This window comes from Apteryx mantelli, chromosome 23 (assembly GCF_036417845.1).
Source record: "Apteryx mantelli isolate bAptMan1 chromosome 23, bAptMan1.hap1, whole genome shotgun sequence".
Classification (NCBI taxonomy): Eukaryota; Metazoa; Chordata; class Aves; order Apterygiformes; family Apterygidae; genus Apteryx; species Apteryx mantelli.
The window spans coordinates 3,130,904-3,151,261 of NC_090000.1; the positions used below are offsets into that span (position 1 = coordinate 3,130,904).

General features: G+C 40.2%; 1 protein-coding gene across 2 annotated transcripts in view; it reads left to right on the forward strand.

Annotated features, from left to right (window-relative positions):
• The window catches only part of CBL (Cbl proto-oncogene), a 47,392-nt gene that overhangs the window by 6,209 nt on the left and 20,825 nt on the right, over positions 1-20,358 (forward strand). For both annotated transcript variants that reach the window (XM_067310098.1, XM_067310099.1), the window contains exons 2-3: positions 3,453-3,700; positions 19,764-19,910. In XM_067310098.1, coding sequence (XP_067166199.1) covers positions 3,453-3,700; positions 19,764-19,910 — 395 coding nt within the window. The remainder of the gene's footprint in view (positions 1-3,452; positions 3,701-19,763; positions 19,911-20,358) is intronic.

The following is a 20,358-nucleotide window of genomic DNA, read 5'->3' on the forward strand; positions in this document are numbered from 1 at the left end:
TTATCATGTTTTTATTTGTGGAAATCTAATGGAGCAGTGATGAAAAGAAAAATGCTTTAAATCTGGAGTTGAATCAGGGCAAGCTACAAAATCTTGGGGGGAGAGATTCAGCTGCAGGCCTAGGAAATCTGTTTAAGATCTTTTCCTTCAATAAGTAGATGGCAAATTCTTTCCTCAGAAGTGAGGGGGGAAATGGGGTTTTGGTTATTTTCTTACTATTCAGTTTGGAAAACAAAAACCAGTGAAGTGAATTTTAGTGTTCTTGACTGGAATCTCCTTCCTAGTTTTAAAATGCTTGTGAGTTATTTGTTGGTTTTGCTAAAAATGCAAAAATGTCTCCGTAAAAGGCTGGTTTGTGAGAGAACAAAGCATGAGCCAGGCAAACTCGGATGACTTTAGATGGTAGTTTAAAACCTGGATTGCTTGTGTTTGTTGCCATCTCATCTAATGAACGATATTTGCTGCTGCTTCTCAATTTCCTTCCACTTTGCTGGGTCCCTGTGGAGGGCCCGGTGGCTCGCTGAGGGGCGGCTGTTCCCAGCGCTGGGAACATTCCTTTCGGCAGTGTCATGATGCTGCAAGTGCACACGTAGAGAAACAAGCAAAAGGCAACTGTTTTTGTAATACAGCAGCAACAAAAACAGCCAACTTTGCTCCAGAGACTGCAGTTCCTAGACATGTAGCTTTGTTTAAATGCTTACCTTAGCTTGTTTTTGTCTGCTTGGTAAATAAACACTCATTTAATAATAAAATCACAGCTGTTTTGGTTCTTCTGTTAGCTATTTGAATATCTTTAAAAGTCACTTGTGAAAAGTTATATAGAGGCTATGAGTGTTTGGCTGAACTTGCTTCTGCTTTGAGGAAATTTTTCTAATTGGTGTTGAAGTTAGTTAGGTTACTGACATGTCGTGGACTTGTTCTGTAGCTGGATAGTTTCAAGAGATAACAGCCAAGCCGTTTCCTATTACAGATGACTGAGAGAAATGGCTACTCTGGCTTGTGTGCTTGCTTCACATGGCTTCCTCATAAGAATTATGTTTTATTAAGTTTTTAACCCCTCCCCATGTAATAAACAATTTTTGTTGAAGAAATGATTTTGCTACCCGCAGCACACTTCAGCTGTGTCTGAGGACGTATTTAGGACTTATTTGTGCTGCATAGTGAAACTAGTTTTTGTCTGGGGACAAATATGTTGACTCAGTTTGCTGATACGGTTCATTGTACAATTTTCACAGGCTCTAAGGAAGCAGTAATTGAGGCATCAAAATCAATTGGATAAGTCAGTCGTGTGACCATCCGTCTCCTTATCTAGACTGCCTAATACTTGTCTCCTCAAAATGGAGGGAAAGATTTGCCAGTTTTAGTTCCATGTATTCTTGCAGAGGCTTTTCTAGAGAAGAAATTCTCTTAATTGGCAGCCAGATTTTTCTGTTTGAGCTTTAATACATCCTGTGCCTTTCCCTTCATTGAACTTGAGTCTTTCTCAATCAGCTCTTATTAGAGGCAGTACTGTTAAGTCAGATATAATTGGAGATGTCACTTACTCCTCCGAGGTTGCTTTTTTGCATATACCCTCAAAGGCAAAGTAGAATGCTAGAGCTCTTTTTCAGAATAAATTACCTGTTTTTCCACCAGCGAGTGTCTAGTGGAGTAGGTATTTAAGTATGCAGTGTAGGGAGCCAGTAGCTTCCTCATAAAGGTTTCATGAGATTTTATGGAAGTGATACACTGCAAAAGGACTTTAGGTTGTTCTTTCACCTTTTCCTATCTGCTTCCCTTAAGCTTGGTCTTCTTTGCAATTGCACTGTCTGATACCTTCAATATCCTTTCACCTGATAGTGGCATTAATTTAGACCTCATTCATGTATTTCAGTATTAACCTGTCAAATAACATACATTTTACTAAAGAGTTTTAGGGAACTATATGTACATTTTGTACTGGCCTTCCTCTGAAGTTTGATATAAATGGCAAAAGTCAGAACCTGTTAGCCAGCAAGACAGCAGTAAGACTACAAACTAAGAACCAGCAGTTGGTGTAAACTTAACCTGAAACTGGCTGTGCAAATGCAGAGTTTCAGTGCTTCTTATAGCTGAAAGTGAACCACTGATTTCTCGAATTGCTATTTTTCCATTATCTCTCCCTATCTTTGTCCCATTCTACATAATAGAAAATTTTGGCTATGGTAGATGCTGAAGAGGACTCCTTTATCCTCCCCTATCACATAAGCCTATAATCATGAGCTTTTGATATGTAAGCATTGCATCTCTGTATATCAAAGAACTATATTAAGTTCAGTTTGCATCTTGATGTCTTTGTGTGCAGTTATAACAATGGTATTGCTTATGAGGTCTGAAAGGGATTATTCTATTTTCTGCTGGTGCCTTAACTGCATTATGCAAAAGTAAGTGCATAAAAATGCAATTGTTGAATCAATGATTGAGTAAATTCATTTTATATGGCAGAACTTTGGCTTGATAGGCTCAAATTCTTAACTTTGAGAATATGTGATCTCACTGCTAAAAAATAAGCAGAGAACTTGTGAATGGGAAAGAAGAAAAATGAGATACTTAGTCATATGCCAACCAGAAAGCTGGTTTATGGGCATCTAATAAATCTTTAGACTAATTACGGGGGGGGGGAAAGCTGTGTATGTGCTGTTATGAAAAAAATGCACAGAAGAAAAATTACTGTGAAGGGTCTATTTTTGTTAAGATGCGTGTAAATGAAGTTAAAAGCAAAACTTGATTTGTAGCTGGGGACAAAATTCTTTCTGCTTAAATTTTTGCACAAACTTGACTTAGAATATCTGTTTCGCTACAGTTTTTCTCATTCTTGCACAGAAAAATTTCTTTGCATTCATTCTTCGTCAGCGGTCATCGTTATCCTTAAAAGCTGGTGTTCTTCTTAGTCCTTGTCTGTATTCAAGGATAAAGAAAAGGAGGTTCTTCTAGCACTGTTTTCTTCATAAGACTTTGCCTGGGGACACTCACTGGCATGATTTGATACCTGTGGCAAGGGAACTTTTTATATGAACATTTTTGTCCTGAATATACGTGTCACTGTGGGAAACTTTTGTAGCCAATATCAGGACAGCTCAGCAGGTTAAGTGCTGCTTATGGACATGTTTAGAGTCTGAACTGGGGTGCGAAGTGCAGGGTACAGATTAAGCTGCATCCTTGGCATTGACAGGGAAGTTGAACATGGAGTCTGTCAGAATTGTGCTTAATATATTTGTGCGTGCGGTGGGGATTTTGTCAGTTCGTATGCACGTCCGGCCATAGTCAATTCTTCTATGGTGGCTGGGCTCCCTGTCTGGACTTGAGCAACAGCAAATGCAATTTCTTGTGTATTAATATTTCAGTGTATTGTTTTCATAAGCATCACTGAATTGTGTGACTGATGGCTTGCAATCTTCTTATTTTCTAAATGGTGCATTCTTCATTAATTGTAGGTGGTGCGTTTGTGTCAGAACCCGAAGCTGGCATTGAAGAACAGCCCACCCTATATCCTAGATCTGCTGCCTGATACGTACCAGCATCTACGAACCATCCTGTCACGCTACGAGGGGAAGATGGAAACCCTAGGAGAAAATGAATATTTCCGAGTGTTCATGGAGAACTTGATGAAGAAAACAAAGCAGACCATCAGCCTTTTCAAGGAAGGGAAAGAGAGGATGTATGAAGAGAACTCTCAGCCTAGGTAATGGGGAGAAAATGTTCTCAAATTTTTGTGCTATAAGTTTGCTTTGGTGCGCAAGGTCTTGAAAAAATGGCTGGGTTGGGCCATATGGTGTCTACACACAAAACTGGAGACTATCAAGAGAATTAAGACTGAGTGTAGAGTTTGCAGTAAAATATACTTGGCTATGTCAAAGTCAAAGAGCAGAGTAAGTGTTCAGAGCCTGTATAGCCTTGGTTGTTGTGTAGTTCATTTATGTTATGTTAGAATAAGTAGTAAAGTCTGTGAAAAGGTTCTGCAGTTCTCTCTGTTTTGAGATAGAAAATGCCTTGCCTAAGAGAGAATGATAAGGTTCAGAGTAACCTTTCTGGCAGTTTTGGGGAACAGTAGAATATTTCAAGTATGTAGCAAAACAGTTATCCAAACTAAAACTTAACTGAAATTGATCTTTAAGCTTTATGGAACTTCCTTTTTCTGGAAACTGGAACTGTCCAGTATTTGGGGGAGGGGAGGGGGAAGTAATGTAACCTTAGTTTGTGGAAATAAAACATTGTACTAAACCCCCTCAACTTTCATATGTTAGAGTAAAATTTGAAATTGAAGGTAGATCCTTGTGAACTCTTCTTTATTTGTGTGCAGAAGACACAGCTGAGGTGAATAACACTTACTAAAAAGGATAGGAGAAGGAGACTGCACACAGTTTTGAACATGACCTTCTCTTGATCAAAATAGCATGAATTTGATAAGTGCTATACTGTGCCTGGAAAGGCTTCTCCTTTCCTCCCTTGGGCTTTAAGGTAAGGACTGCTCTGGTGACTTGAGAGGAGAAAGCTGTGAGAAAGGTTGATCTTACATCTTTGTCTACCTGTTGGTGGCAGGGTGTAATAGAGTTGTACAAGTACATGTTTAATTTTAAACTCAATTCAGAATTTTGAAGTAGGTACTACTTCACTTCTGGAGTAAAAAATTAGTGGGGGAAAAAAAGTGAAAACTACCCACTTGCTGAACCTAATTGCTCTAGGGAGAATATGTGGTTAACGCCCTGGCAACTACTTGCTTGAATTACTTTAAAATAAAAATGAGAAGTGGTGGTGCATGTTTCTCGTATAAATGCTTTTTCTGAGAATGTTGTACAACGGTGTGTCCGTGTAGCATTTTCTATAAAGTTGAACTCCAAGATTATGATAGTGGCTCTAGAAGGTATTGCTGTACCGTTTTACCTTTTACCTCCAGTGTTCAAGAATGGAATAAGAAATTGAACTATCTTTTTGGGTGGTTTAGCATCACTTCTTCATAAGATAAGACTTGCTTTTAGGGTTTGTACAGCCGTGGTTTGGGAGTCTAAATATGGCATCTTCACATGGTACTCTTGCTTCTCTTAAAAGCTTAGTTTTCTCTATGAAACCTTCAGGAATTGGGTTCAGTGTAATGTGTGAACTCGGATTGGATGTAATTTATTTTTTAGGGAAAAACATGGTTACTGCAGGCACAATTGGCTCTTTTTAGGATTTTTTTTCAGGTAAGAAGGTTATGGGAGAAGCTGATAGCTGGAATTCTCATGAAGTGTTATAGAAAACAATGAATGTAACAAGTATGGGGAGAAGAGAACTTCTTAGCCTGATACATTGTGGGGATGAGGCAATATTTAATGGAAAATTGCACTTCCTTTGCTTTTCGCTCATCTCAGCCCAGGAAGTAGCAGTTCTGTGAGGATATAAAGGGTAAATTTCAGACACCCTTTGCCTGGTGCTGGTGATGAGCATGGTAACGTTCTCAGTTACTCTCTCACTCTTCATGGAGTAAGAAGTTATAGTCTGTGCATGTGATTCATATGCCAACTCAAGAGATGAACTCTGTATAAAGAATGGCATTTCTGCTTCAACTAGGGATTTTGTTAAATATTACACTTGCAGCAGCGGCCTCCTTGTTTGTGTGGTTGTGGAGGCTTTTGGAACCTGATTGCTTTCATGGCTATTCGCTTGTTTCTTCTGAAGCTTAATTAAATGAGATGTTGGTTTAAATGCACCTTTGGATTTAAAATATATATAATAATTTACAGTGAACTTAAAAGACTTTCTCACCTTGTTAGAAGTTGATGAAAAAATTAATTTTTTCTTTTTTGAGAATTAATGAGTTCAAATGCCCAAAGCAAGGGAGAAACTTTCTGAAAGTTTGTCAGCAGTCTGTAGAGCAAACAGATATAACTTGAATCTGGTTTTCACTGGAAGTTTCCTCATGGCAGTGTATGTGTGTATATATATATGCACTGTTTTGCTTTTGATCTTATATAAGCTTGCTGCTAATGCTAGTCTGCAGTGTTTTGAAAACATGACTTTAAAATTCTAATTTGATATACTAAATCATTTTTTTCATTTTCTTGACTTTTTCTGACTTTTTTTCCTGTTGTCCTTGAAGCTTCTTTATTCCTGTCCTCTGGATTTAGTATTCACTTTGCTTCCTGTTGTGTATGCCCTTATTTCCCTCCCCCAAACATCTCTTCATGTAGAGCAAATGCGCTATTTTGATATTTGCATAACTAGCGTGAGAGCTGTGCAGGTGTTTGCTAATAGCAAACAGATCAGTAATTAGAAATGACTGAAGTCTCTCTTAGATTGTAGGATCAGATTTGTCTTGATTGTTTGAGCATCAGCCTTTTTTTTTTTTTTTAATTTCTAAATCACTTTTTATATACTCCCTCTAAAGCTTTTCAGAAATTCTCCAGTGCATTCCTCCAAGGTGGACAAAAGCAGGATTGGAGCAAAGTTACAGACCCCCATGTCTTGTGGCTGCTTGTGTTGCTTTAAAAGTTTGTAATAGCTGCAAGGTGTGTGTTGTCTGGTGTTGAGTGTTTTGGTACAGTGTGTAGTGTACGTGTTTACAGTAGGAGTGTGCGGGAGTATACTATGGATGCTACTTGGTATTTGTTGTGTGGTAGACTGAGTTTATAATCCAGTAGTAGGAAATAAGATTGTATTTGCATACTGAAGGTTTACAGGTGTATTTGTGAAGAGCAAAACACCAACCACTATTCTCCAGTGTCCTGGCTACAGCAGAGGGGCAGGGGGCTAAGAACAAGTTTAGCAGAGACTTGTGCAAACGCTCATTGTGCTTATGAATGTGGGTGAGTGCTTGTTCCTTGAAATTTTTTTGACCGGTTGCAATCATAGAGCTATTAAAAGGGAATACATCTCTCCTGTGTTACATGTTAACAGCCAGCGTGCCGAAAGCATCTTCCTGTTGTGGCTAACACCACAGCTAGTGAGACTTCCAACGCTGTGAACGCTCAATGGCTTCCTTTCTTTTCTTAGGACTATAACGGCTGTTTTGTCTTTGTAACAGTGTGGTTTTGATGTATAGTGGTTCAGCTGAAATTGCTGCTGGCTTGCATAAACTCTCATGCTGCGATTTTTGTAGAGAACTTATTTGGTTATTTTATTAGAGCTTTAGAGATACCGTTTAAATTCTGCTTTAGCTCACTTGCATATCTATTTAAAGGTTAATGCTGTTGTGGGTGCTTTTCAAGCTGTGTGCACTTAACTAATAAGTATGTGTAGCAACTTCTTTAGTTGCTGCTTAGAGACTGTTTGAGCAAGTACATGTTTTTTAACTTGGTGACTTTTTAGTAGATTTTTCTTTTTTTTTTAATGGAGATGCTGTATTGCTGCTTTGAGTATTGACAGTTTGGGGGCTTATTTTGGTTGTTCTTACTAATAGGTAGCCTGACCTCTGAAAACAAATTAACTTGAGTGTTCAGTAAGCTAAAAGGGTAGCAACTGCAGGCATTGATATTGGAATTAACTAGTATTCAAGACTTAATCATTCTGATTATTCCTTTTGTTACATGATTATGGTAAGCTAAACATAAATCACTGGATTATCTTTGGCTCTGAGGATAAGAACACTTCAGAAACCGTTGATTCCTACTTTCTATAGATCCACAGCGCTTCCTAATGTGAAAGGCATTTAGGGCTTGTCACTTTAAAAATAAAAGTAACACCCAAAGGCAAAGTTTGTAGCCTATAAAGTTGAAACAGTGCAATAAAAGAAATTCTGTAGAGTATTTTTAGCAGGTTTATACCCAAAAGGGAAAGGTACACCTGTTCAGCGCTGAATAGCTCACTGGACTACCTATAATGGTAAATATTTCACTCCTCTGAGCGTGTGTATTTTGAGGATTCCTTGTTTTTTTGGTTTTTTTTTTTTGCTTGTTTGTTTTAAAAAAAAATTGTAATGAACTGGTTAAATATCTTTCCTGCAACAGTGCAGTGGTTCCATTGGTGGTGCTATTAATTACAACACAACTGTTCTGAACATGCTGAACTCACCTAACTGTTGATTACAGTTTAATTTGGAGGCTCAGTGGTTATGCTGGAATATTTTTGTTTCTATCACAGAAAGTATTTACTTCTCCAGAACTCCTTCTTGCACAGAGGAGCTACCATTCATGAACTGACACTGCTACATAAATTACTCATTGCAGCTGCTTTTCTACAGTTGTATAAATAGATTTCTTTTACTTTACGCTGCAGGTCAGAAAAATAACTTCCTGATCAGCAGACAGGCATAGGAGTTGTCTGTTACTTGGGAACAAATTCGGGTGAAGAGTCAGTTTTTCACCAATGAATCAAATGCATTGAGCATGTTAAAACAGTCTACTATGAGTGAAAATTCAGCCTTATTACCTAAGTAAAATTGAACCATCGGAAACAGTTCTGTATGAGAATGCTGTTAATGTAAGCTGGAGGGTGGGTGAAAGGCTGAGGAGAAGTAATTACTCAGGATGTAGACTGGGTGTTTAGGAAACTGCACAAGTTATTTTACTATTTCAGCTTGCATACTTGGGAAAACAAACTCTGAATTAACTGGTCTGTAGAGAAAAAGGTTATGCAGGGAATATCATAAACCCTTTCCTGACAACATAAAATTGCAAATAAGATTTGGGAAGCTGGTCTATATTTAAATGTTGTCGTTCTGACAGTGATCTTAAGGGATGCTGGCTCAGCAGGATTTCATACTTCACTGCAGCTCCAATGTAAAGACTTATTAATTTGCACAGGAAAAGGCTTCCAGTATTTTATGTCTACTGGAAATGACCGTGCATATTCTCTAAAGGGGAAGGAAATGAATGAAGAATGACTTGAGGAAAAAAATTGGAATTTAAAGAGAAAGTTTAAAAGCACTTGTTTTAAGTCATGAACCAGAAAAGCCCTCAGAGAGATTGGCTCTAAAATGTCATACTTTGAAATGCTGCCCCACCACCACCCAACACACACTCCTGTCCAGTGGAAAAGAGATGGTATAAAATGCAAAACTCAAATGGTGCATGTTTTAAGCAAGTCCTTCTTTTGTCACTTCCTTCTAATACAGCTAAGACTTTTTCACAAAAAACAGTAGTGAGAAGTCTACATCTGCATTTAAATTAGAACATCGTAAAGAAAAGAACAGGCTCCAAAGCTGCCCACAAGAAAGGTTTCCTTGCCAGTCTCCAGCATATGAACACTAACTAACTGCTTGTTACCCAAGGAGAAATTCATTATCATTTAAATGTTGTTGGAGAGAGGACTGAGAATTTTCTCTTTAATTTGGCTTTAAATTGGTAGTTCAGGTGGTAGTTATGGAACTCAAGTAAAACTAACATAATTGGCCTGAACTTGCGTTTATTTTAGTTTTCTTTCTGTCAAGAATGGGGCCACTGTCTTAAAAAGCAGTTTAGGGTCAAATGTAAGCTTTTGGATTATTGCACAGTAAGGAAGTAGGATTTTAATTCATTTTAGCTTGTTTCCCCTCAGAATTTGTAATACTGTGAAGTTCTGTAGAAGTCTTATCCCAGGGACTTGATTTTGCAGATGGAACTGCAAGGACATAGTCTAGTTGATTGTAATTTTCTTTTGAAATGTGGATTGATTTCTTGATGCTGGCAAAAATGTGGTTGTGCTTTTTGGCAACTGTCTTGTTTCTTGTGTGCTTGGCCTGTATATTAAGGGCCAAGATGCCATGCTTTGGGTTGCTGTTGATTTGAGGAAGTTGGAAGAAGTCATGGCCTTTTCAGCTGGAAAACAGATGGTGTTACGGTGTGTGAAGTTCTTCAGGATTGCAGCATGGTGTTGAAAAACTAAGCTTGCTAGAAGGTGCTGAACAAAATCAGAGCAGCTGCTTGGCAACATTTTGAAGCAACACCTTCTGTGGTGTTAGCTGTGTGAGCTGGCTTGCTTAGCCCTGTTCCCGTTGCTGTGGCAGGCGGGTGGGATTGCACTTGTAGTTGTGTGCCACCCGCAGCTGGCTCAGGTCATGGGACTCGCTGACCACTACCCACCCCTAGAAATGTCTGCAGAGTTACATTAGAGAGGCTGGACGTGGTGGTGGCGCATGGGAAAAGTACAGGTCTGGTTCCGAATTATGCAGCAGGACAGCTATAGCCTGGGCAAGTACTGCCATTCTCTGCAATTGTAGTCTTTGAAGATTTAAAAGTAGACATAAACAAGAGTTTTCACAGGAATATATATATTTTTTTTGTAAAATACCTTTTTTTCAGCATGTCGACAGGATTTGAGTTGGGAGTGAAACAGCAGAGCTTAAAGTGTGGCCAAAAAAAATAAGGCTCCCTATTTCACACTTCTTCAGCCCCCTCCGAACTCTCTTGGATATCACCACCCTACTGAGGGTTTCCTTAAAGGGAGGTGCAAAAGTCTTACCTGATTTGAAAACAGGGGTTTTGCTTTCTGTTTTTCCCTTTAAATGTAGGTAATCCTTTATAACAAGTAGCCCCTAAAATACAAGTTTTGACTTTACTGCTGACAGTATAAATGGTCAAATATAGATATAATAAATAGTGTTGATCTGAGCAGCAAGTTTTGCTATGTAGTCCCAAGAACCTGGTAAAAGCATTAATCCGTTACGTAGGTGAGAGGTTATCCTTTTTCTTGCAGATGCTTTGAGGATATGTTGAGCTTTTTAAGGACTATGTTCAGATCCTTAAAAGGTGGCTAGGTCGGTGCTTCTGGTCAGCAAACTGAACTGTGTAGGAAACAAGTTGTTCTCTTTCTGCTTCAGATCTGTCACAACCATGTGCATAACTACATGTATGCCATGGTTTTCTGGTCATTTTTTTCATTTGGTGTATTTTATGTGATGCTTTAAACTGGTTGGTGTGCTCTACTCCAGAACTCGTCATATTTTGGTGTATGTGTAGTTAGCTGGAAAGCGATAGGATTCCAAAATCAGAAAGGAAACGTGTATGGTTTGTGTAATAAGATTATCTGAAGTTGTGATAAAGGAATTGGCCTGTCTAGTTTCCTGCATCTTTAAAGCTACATTTGGTCCCACTTTAAAAAAAATTGTTAGAATGGAAAGAAATAGCGCGTACAGAGAGAATGCCTTTCATTAGTGAACTATTGCATTTTGGCAGTGGCCATAATAGTTAATTGTAAAAGAAAAGCTTCACAGCAGTGGCAACTGTTGTACACAGATTTGCTGCAGAGATTAACCAGGCGGAGGGTAGCGTGCTGCGGATGCAGTCATGTCTGATCTGGCTTCACACAGGCCAGCTCAGGTGCAGCGTCTTGTGAAGGCGGCAGTTCAGCGCTTGGACCTGAGCTAGAGCAGTGTGTTTTGTGCTTGAGCTAACATCCCTATCCAGGCATGTGAACGAGTGTAGCATCCACCGATGCAAACTGACCTCTCCACGGAGGAGGCAACAGTGCTACCCTTTATCCAGGTTATACAAGCCTACTGTTGAGAACTGAGCGTTTAAAGGAAATGGGATTAGACTGAGAATGGACAAACTGTCTAGTCCTGTGGTTTGTGTGTTCCTATTCCCACGTTATTGTTTTAGTAAGTGAAGTTTTGAAACTGCAGAAGTAATCAGTTGTTTTTATAGCTCTATGAAGAATGAAACAGTGAAGCCTATAGTTCTTTAAATGGAAAGCTATCTTTTGAGCTGAAGCTTGTATTATCAAGAGGTAATAAACACGTTAAGTGTTGTCTTCCTTTTTTCCAAAGGGTACCTAAAGACCTAGACCACAAAATCAATGTAGTAGTAGCTGATTATGCAAAATTCTATACATGGGCAGTTAACTTGCTGGTTCTAAAACGTCTAGTTTACTGTTAGGCTGCTATTTTACTCAACCTGTGGAAGTACCGTAAATTTTACAGATCAGTGGCCCAGCATTACTTTGTAAGGTGACTTCTGTTGAGCCACTAATAGTTAAATGGAATTTCATTCACTTCCTGTGTTGCAAGTTTTGTTGAAAGTAGTTCCGTTGTTTCTATTTTTAAAACTGATTATTGTGTGTAGAGGGCTCAAGTTGCTGGAGAGTTATAAAAGTCTGCTCAGGGTCACTTCAAGCATTTCTGCATATGTGCATGGGCTAGAGTTTTGTGCTAACATGAAGAGCATGTTAAAATCTTCTGGCTGATGTGGTAGCAGGATATAAGATACAGTTGTTCTCTCTGGAACCAGGTGCAGCCACTTATCTGTTTGAATTGAGTAACTGTTAATGTCTGGTGCCTAGTCAGAAACATGTGAAAAGCATGTGTTCTGTGACAGCCTCACACCTTTGTGGTTACTGAAAGGTGCATTTGGCATGCTTCTCGACTTGTTTAAAAAGTTAGTTTTTTTTTTGAACCCTTAAATCTTCAAAATATAAAATTGTAAGGTGTAAAGTGGTTACAGAAGAAATAATCTTAGAGTAGCTTTTATCTGGCAGACATTAAGAGACATTAAAGCCTTAATGTCTATCAGTTACTGCTCAAATGGAGGCCCGAGATGTGGTGTTTGGGCTTTGGTTTTCCTCTCTGTTGCCCTTCTCTTGTGAAAGTGACTCAGGTCATGAAATGTTTCTGTGCTTCTGCTCTTAGGCTTCCTTACAAAATGAGGATGCTGCCCTACAGGAGGGTTCGCACAGCCCAGCTGAAGCACCATTAATATTAGGATTCTCAGTTCTAAAATTGCTGTAGAATATTTGTGGTTAAACAGACTTAACAGAACTGAATACAAGGTAAATACCATTTTGGCATCAGAAAATGTAAGTTAAAACTGTCTCATGTTTAAAAGAATATTCAAGTACTAAAGGAAGTTTTATCTGTCAGTACGGTTATTGAGGTGTGATTCACAGAAAAGCAAGCACTAACTGCTCAACTAGAGAAATAATTCTGGTGTTCTTGCATCATAAACTGTCTCCTTACATGGGGGGGTCACTGGCAACACGAGGCTGCAGAACTGCAGAAGCTGTTTTGGAGTGAGAGTTGTTTAAAAATATAAGTTTCCAGTAGCAGTAGTGAATAGTACAGTGACTAGAATGTGTTTTACCTCTGTTTAACTGAGTGACCTTTTCATTTCCAAGCCACCAACTTGTGATTCTTTGACCATGTAACTGTGGAATTTGTGGAGAGAGGAAGTGGTGGGTCTGAGTTGTCCTGGGTGGCTGTGTGAGTCCTGTGGGGAAGAGAAGGATTTGAAACTGCATCATCTTTTTCAGGAGACTCTTGACTTTCAGTCAATGGCTTCAGTGTTAAACAAACCATCAGGCACTCTCACATCCTCTGTCGTGCTTTTTCTTAATTTTCCATTGGGCTAGATAAGCAGACTTTTAAAAAGTGCTCTGTAGTCATTCCTCCAGTGTATTGAGAGTGCACTTTTTTGTGAGCTGCCTTTCTGGGTCATGTCCTTTTAACAGTCAAGTTAATGCATAGAGCCTTCTCTTGAGCTGTGAGTAGGATGGTTTTACAGTAGCTTGGCTCCTCTGCTCTGAATTTTTTACCCTCTTGAATCTATATTGGTGACTTACGATTTTAGCTAGTTTGGCAGTGATTTTATGAAACAGAGAACTTTCAAGAAAGTGTGTTGTAATGAAGTCAGTTGAGTCATGCTTAGCTCGAATTTTGTTGTAGGGCCAAGGTGGAGGTGTGGCTGTGTTTTTTAAATCTTAGCTTGCCTTGAAGAAGCTCTCTGTCAAAAGCAGCCGCTTTGAGATGATGAACCTCACTTACAAAGACCCGATGTGCACAAATGCAGTCAAAGTCAATGGGAATGCAAATACCAAAATTCTCTTGATAATTGGATCATAAACAAGAATTATGTATGGTAATTTTGGAGAAGTGAAGCACTTTGGAGTTGGCTGTCTTGTGGTACACCTCTTCATTTCTTCTGGATAGTAGTGTTTGTAGCATGCTTTTAATAAAATGAGCTTTGCAGGCTTGACAATATGTTCATGTCAAATTATGGCCTGTAAGCACAATATCTGAGACTATAAATCATCCAATGGAGCGATCTCCTTGCTGTGTGTCAAGCACAAAATTATACTGTGTCAGTCGGTTAGCTGTGAAGTAGTTGAGAAACATGGGGACAAAACGAAAACCTTATAGCTGGCACTGGCAAAAATCTATCTTCTCTTATTGCCATGAGGTAAACAGGGCATCTTAGTCATGACCTGCATTAGGTGCCGTATGACTTTGTAACTGGAATTAATTTAACTAATCGCATGAACATAGCTGAGAGAGGCGATGCTACGATTAAAATCGTCCTCTGCCATTGACGGCTTTGCAAGACCGAGCCTTCGCAGTGGAAGAGCGCTTTTGTCCAGCGAGCAGGAAACAGGAAAAGAAAAATCTGCAGTAGGACCTGGGGGAGGGAGCAGCACCAGCAAACCCAGCTGGGGCCAGGCCCGTGGACTGGGGCGAATGGAAGCGCTCGGTCGACCTTTCGACTTCCGCTGAGATGCGCGGAGCAAAAACAGTCGCAAAGCAGGAAGGAAGTAGCGCAACCGCAGCGGCAGGGGCACGGAGGAGGGGAGGACAGAGGAAGGTGCCTGCACCGCTGCCGGCAGCGGGACGTGCCTGGCCCGGCCTGGAGCAGCCAGCTGATTAATTAGCACTGGGGAACTGGGGAAAGGATTTTGTTTCACGATGGTGTGGGGTTTTTTTTCTGTCTGGTTTTGTTTTTTCCTACCCCAAAACCGTTGCTTGATACCTGCCTCTCTCAAGCCCTGAAGGTAGCAGAATTGGAAAGGCTGGTGTAATTGCAGCCGAGCAGGCTCGGGGGATATTTCAGAGCTATTGAAGAAGCTGTTAACCTGTCTGTAAACACGGCATATATGGGAGGAATAATGCATCCACGCTACAGCTGCAGACGCTTAGTTAATAAAATATTTGGTTATTGTGTAGAGCAGAAAAATTTGGGCTTTCTAAGGGCTCACTTTTAAGTATGTGGTTGTTTGACTGTCTAACAATGAGCTACGTATTTTGCAGGTATGTGTGAATGAATGCTCTCCGGAACATGAAATGGTGCTTAAAAACTGTCACTGTTGCCCTTCGTGTCTGAATGTAACCACTGCCCAGAAACATTGTGTAGTTTTTTTCCCTTTGAAGCTGACACAGGTGTCGCAGCTGGGCTCCCTTGCAACAGGGAGGAGAGCTCCCTGATGTGGCTTGTGGGCCCTGGGTAACCTTTTCAAAAGTGCTTATATGACAGATGTTTAAATACCACTGAGAGTCAATAGGATTTAGGTGCCTAAGACAGAGATTCCCCAGCTGTACTTGACATAGCTCTGGTACGTGATCCACAGCAACTCCTGGTAACTGTTTGTAGGGGACCATCCTAGTCCATGAGAAATATTGAGGTTGCTGGAGGTCTGTGGCCAGAAATGTTTGGGAATCTCTGGTCTAAGTCACTTAAGTGTTCTTTGAAAATATTACCCTTTTTCTAGGATAACTCTTCTGTTTAGTTGAAGGAATGGAGATGAGGACCTTTGCTGATGTTACTAAAAATAAAAGGCAACCATAATAACTAAGCTTTGATATGCCAATAAAAATGTTTGCTGTAGCTGCAAGTGTGTGTTTGGTCTGTATGCGTTTACAAATGTGGTGTAACTTGGCCTGTTAAAATAAAGGAGTGCACTCTTAAAGAACATGTTCTTTTAGCACAGGATTGGTGGCTAGTTGTTGTGTGTCAAAAGCTAGTTACTCGCACATAAGAGCAGTAAATTTCAGAACACTTCATGTTTGCTTTTTAGTGTTCTTCCTGCTTTTATTGATGTAAATTACACCTGAATGTCTGTACAAAGTGGCTGTAACTTTAAATGGAAAATCGAAAATCTTCAGGTATTAGTAACTTTTTGAAACACCGAGTCCTTCCATATGCATGGGTGTGAGTGTAAAATCTTTTTTTTTTTTTTTTTTAAATCCACCTTATTCAAATGACACGCTCAGCTGAGTGCAAGGACTCACTGGAACTCGGCTAAGGGAGAAGGCTCTTAACAGAAAGTGATAAGCAGCTGACCACAGGAATAGGCCTGGTCTTTTTGCAGTATTAGCTGTTGCTTTAAAACATGCACTTGTTCAGTTAGCTTCTAGGTTGAGGTTCAGAAAAGCATTAGCATACTTGTCTGACCATACAGCTGTACGTGAAAAATGCCCCAAAAGACTTCACTTCCTTCCATCAACTCTTGCATACATTAGCTTCAAGCATGTCTTGAATTTGTGAACAAATATGACACTGCTTGTTCAAGTGTTACAGTGCTAGCAAGTCAGTGCTAGCTTGAGCCATACCCTTGAGCAGTTTTAGGATTGCTAACCTTGTGGAAGCAGCTTTGCATGAGTGAGGTAGGGGTGAGACGCCATTTACCTTCTCTGCACGCTCGGTTGCACACTAACCTTTCAAGGAAAGTGTCTCTGTTTGTCAATGTTGAGAATCAAATTTTTACAAATTAGTCCCAGTTATTGTAACAAAACAACTAGCAATGGTAGCTGAATCCTCCATTTTCATAAACTGAGTAAATGCCAACTTCCATGTCTCATTATTGCCCCTGGAATTGTGAATGAATTAAACGACTCAAAATAGCATGGTTTTTGCTTTTCGTCCTACACTGCTATAAACTGTTGTCTCTCCTCTCACTTTTTGAAGTGCAAACTTTCAGCAGAGGGCTGGAGAAACAAGCTGCACAGCAGGAGTCTCTGACTTGCAATGTTCTTCTAGTGTTTGTCACCTAGAGGCATTGCAGGGACAGAGTGGGAACCCAGCTTGTGACCTCCTACGCAGAGGAGCTGGGGTGTGAGTTACAGATATGTCATCTTCTCGGCAGCTTTAGCCAGTGCCCATGCCTCTTAACCCGAGTCTTTCTACCATAATGGGAAAGCTGTTTGTCTCCTACTGGCAAAAGGAATAAGCAACTCTGAATTACTTAACATTACACGCAGGAGGTAAAGTGCACAGGCAGGTACTACTGATAAGGTAGCAGCCTACTTATGTACTGGGGCAGCTTCTTTGCATATCCATATATCAAGGTCCTAAACTACTGTTCTTTATAAATGTGATTGTCATCCAATGGAAAGCTGTTACCTTGGTGTTCAGATACAGGTCACTTACTTCAGCTTTTTTTCTACACCACCACTTTCAAAAACATTGGTTTTTTTTTCCAGTGAACATCAGTGGAACAGAGCACAAGCAACCTTAAGTCACATCATACCTTTGGTTTCCTTTTGAACTGTGTAAGACTTCACCAGCAGCTGTAGGCATCATCCCTTACCTTTGCACGCAGGATCCTGTACTTTAGACACAACAAATAAACTTTCGCTTCTAGAAAGGTTTAGGAATTACAGTACCACTCCAAAGGTTTAATGTGACTGAGTATACAACATGAATGGAAATTGTGCAACATTAATAAGGCAAGGTGAACTTGCTAATAGCCCCTCTCAGCCGAGGCTTATTACCTAATGGTGAAGATCAGCGAACAACAAAGGAAATGGTTGAGAATCAAACACCCCAAATCATATAGGTGTTTTAAAATGCACACAGTTGGAATGCTAAATGAATGCTGAGCAGAGTTACTGAGCGGAGCAGTCCCAAAAAGAGCACCTTAGTGGTTTTACTTCAGTTCATCTTGAGCACCTGTTGGGATCAGACATGTATGAAATGACAAAACCCAGAATCCCTTCCTGTAAAGCTGGCAGGTTCAGTAAACACTTTGAGCTGTTTCCATTGCTGAGACACAAACTGGAATGTATTTGAGTAAGTAAGGATGTGAGAGGAAAACTACTGTCAAATAAGGTTTATGGTTCTGATTCTTGCATACATTTGTAGAATGTGAAAAGGCTTTTTGAGTCTACCTGGACTATACTGTAGCATGGAGAAAGGTTTAATGAAGAGCTGAGTGAATGATAGAATATTGTGTCACGCCAAGTAAGTTGCTTCCAGCTGAGTTTAGGCTCTGTGAAAGACTGACATGTAGCTAGAAGACTCAAGGCCAAATGTCTGGGGGAGTTTTTGCAGCAAGACTGAAGGTGGTTGCCTGGCTCTGGTGGTAGGTGATCTGTTGCATGATGAGGCAGGTGAATAAGATTAGCAGTTCAGTTAGGAGCAACACCTATGGAGCAAGAGGTACTTGAAAAATGCCTGATGAAAAGATGAATAAGTTGGAACCAATCCAACTGTGAATACTGAGAAATGGTGAAGGAATAAAGCTGGGGGGGACTTAGTCTGCTGCCAAAGGTTGCTGTCTTCCGGGAGATGGCATCCTACAATAGTAGCATACTTAGTGAGAGAACTTGGAGAACAAGAGGTTAAGAAATTACTCCATGTCTAGGGTTGCTCCTAGTCCCTCTCCAAGTGATTCAATATTCAAGGTTAGTTTAATTTGCAAAAGAACTTGATGGGTTGCTCAGCACCATATCTGAGGCTGTGCAATGCCTTGGTGCTCACTGCAGCCTCCTGACGAGATGCAGTCTGTTGGGCATGACTGTAGAAGTAGTTGTCCTGTCTCACATGATGCTAGTTCCTTCCTTTACCTTCAAACATGTGACATGGGGGATAAAATAAGCCCCTGGCCTAGAAATATCCCTGTGTCTTGGCTCCAACTCTGTTTTCCTAGTACCTGGGGAATGTTATGGAGTGGAGGAGGAGAAGAGGGTCATTCTTCATTTGGATAAAGGAATGAGAGGAAGAAAAGCCACTAGTGAATAAATCATTTCTCCACGTATGAGTAGAGGGACATCTTTCTAGTGTATATTAGTGCCATTGCTTTGACTCTGAGATAGGAAGAGCATTATTTTGGTATTGCTGTACTGCTACAGGCACTGATGCTTTGAGCTCTTTTACTACATAGCACAGTTACAAAATAGAGCTTATCTCCTTAATCTGGTTGTTTAGGCCACAAGCTGGGATGGGGCAGTCCTGAGCTGCAGTCTGTACTGCTAGAATTTGGTTTTAACCCAGTGCTGGTTTCATGTGAACTGTACAGCCCGAAGCACCCCAAAATCTGGCGTATCCTCTCTGCTAGCTGGTAGTCCTACTGTCTTCTGGCCTTGGAAAGCTTTTGCATGTTGGCTACATTTCAAGCAGAGAGTATCTCTCAACCGTCCTTTTGCAGTTTAGAAAAGGGCATACCCTGATGGACTAGAGCACTCTAAATATGAGTCTCATCAGGCAGAGAAGGGAGCTGGGGTAACTGCCAATTGGACAATTACCCAGCACAATTTGGGTAAACGCTCTGACCATCAGGCTTTTGTGTGAAAGTTTATTAACATTTCATGAAAAAAACCTGCGAGTGTTCTGACCTTTCCTTAGGAGCTGGTCCTGTTGGTATCAGTTAGCCATTCTCTGAGCAAATCTACTGTGTTGGGACCCTCTGGAGACTTGGGAGGGCACTCGGTTTATGTGATCCAAGGCAGGACCGGTTGTATGTGCCCTCACAAGAAATTTTCAGGCCAAATAGCAAAGGCCTCTGGTGAGTTTTAGGTTCTGATTATGCTCTTGCTTAATAGGTATGGTCTGGATGATGTTTTTTGACTTTTTTGTGAGTTTATTTCCTCTTTTTGGATTTGCCTTGAGAATTACCTGCCCACCTCAAAGAGATTATGCAAATTTGTTGTTGTGGAAAGACATCTTGAGAAATGCAGACCTCACTGGTAAGTGCTGGGTGATGGATGTGTACTGAATGCTAGGTGTATACTTGAAATGTGGTCCTAAATAAGAAGATTTTTGTAGTCTGGGATACTTCTGGAATTGCAATAGATACTAATTCTGTTTTATTCACAGCACAAAGCCATATTTTTCTTTTCTAAAAGAAACTGTTGTGTTTGTGATCTTTTGTAGGCGTAACCTGACAAAGTTATCCCTGATATTCAGCCATATGCTGGCAGAACTCAAAGGTATTTTCCCAAGCGGCCTTTTCCAAGGAGACACGTTCCGGATCACCAAGGCAGATGCTGCAGAATTTTGGAGGAAAGCTTTTGGGGAAAAGTAAGTTTCTAACTGTGCTTATAATGAGAGACGTGGGAACAAACTTCAGCAAAGTTATGTACTTTTAAAAATTCAGCTCCTCTTTTCTGGTTCAGAAAGGTCTTTGTCAGGTTAATCATAGAAACATGTAATAGGAAAGACCTATTAGGTCATTTGGTCCACTCTCTGGGGTCGAGTACAGGATTGTTGCTGCGTTATATTTTCCAGTTCTTCGTCCTGTCTTGTTTTAAATGTGTCAAGTGATGGGTCTTTCCCCACTTTCCCTAGGAGACTGTTTTACTGTCACAGTTTCTCTGGATTACTCAGCCTAAATTATTCAGGCTAAATTTTCCTCTCCTTAAGTTAATTCCTTAACTTCTAAGTAAGCTGCACAAACTAGCAGAATAATATGCTTTCTTCTTCTAAAGGTTACTATGCCCCCAGTATTAGTTGTCCTTTAGGTAAGCTC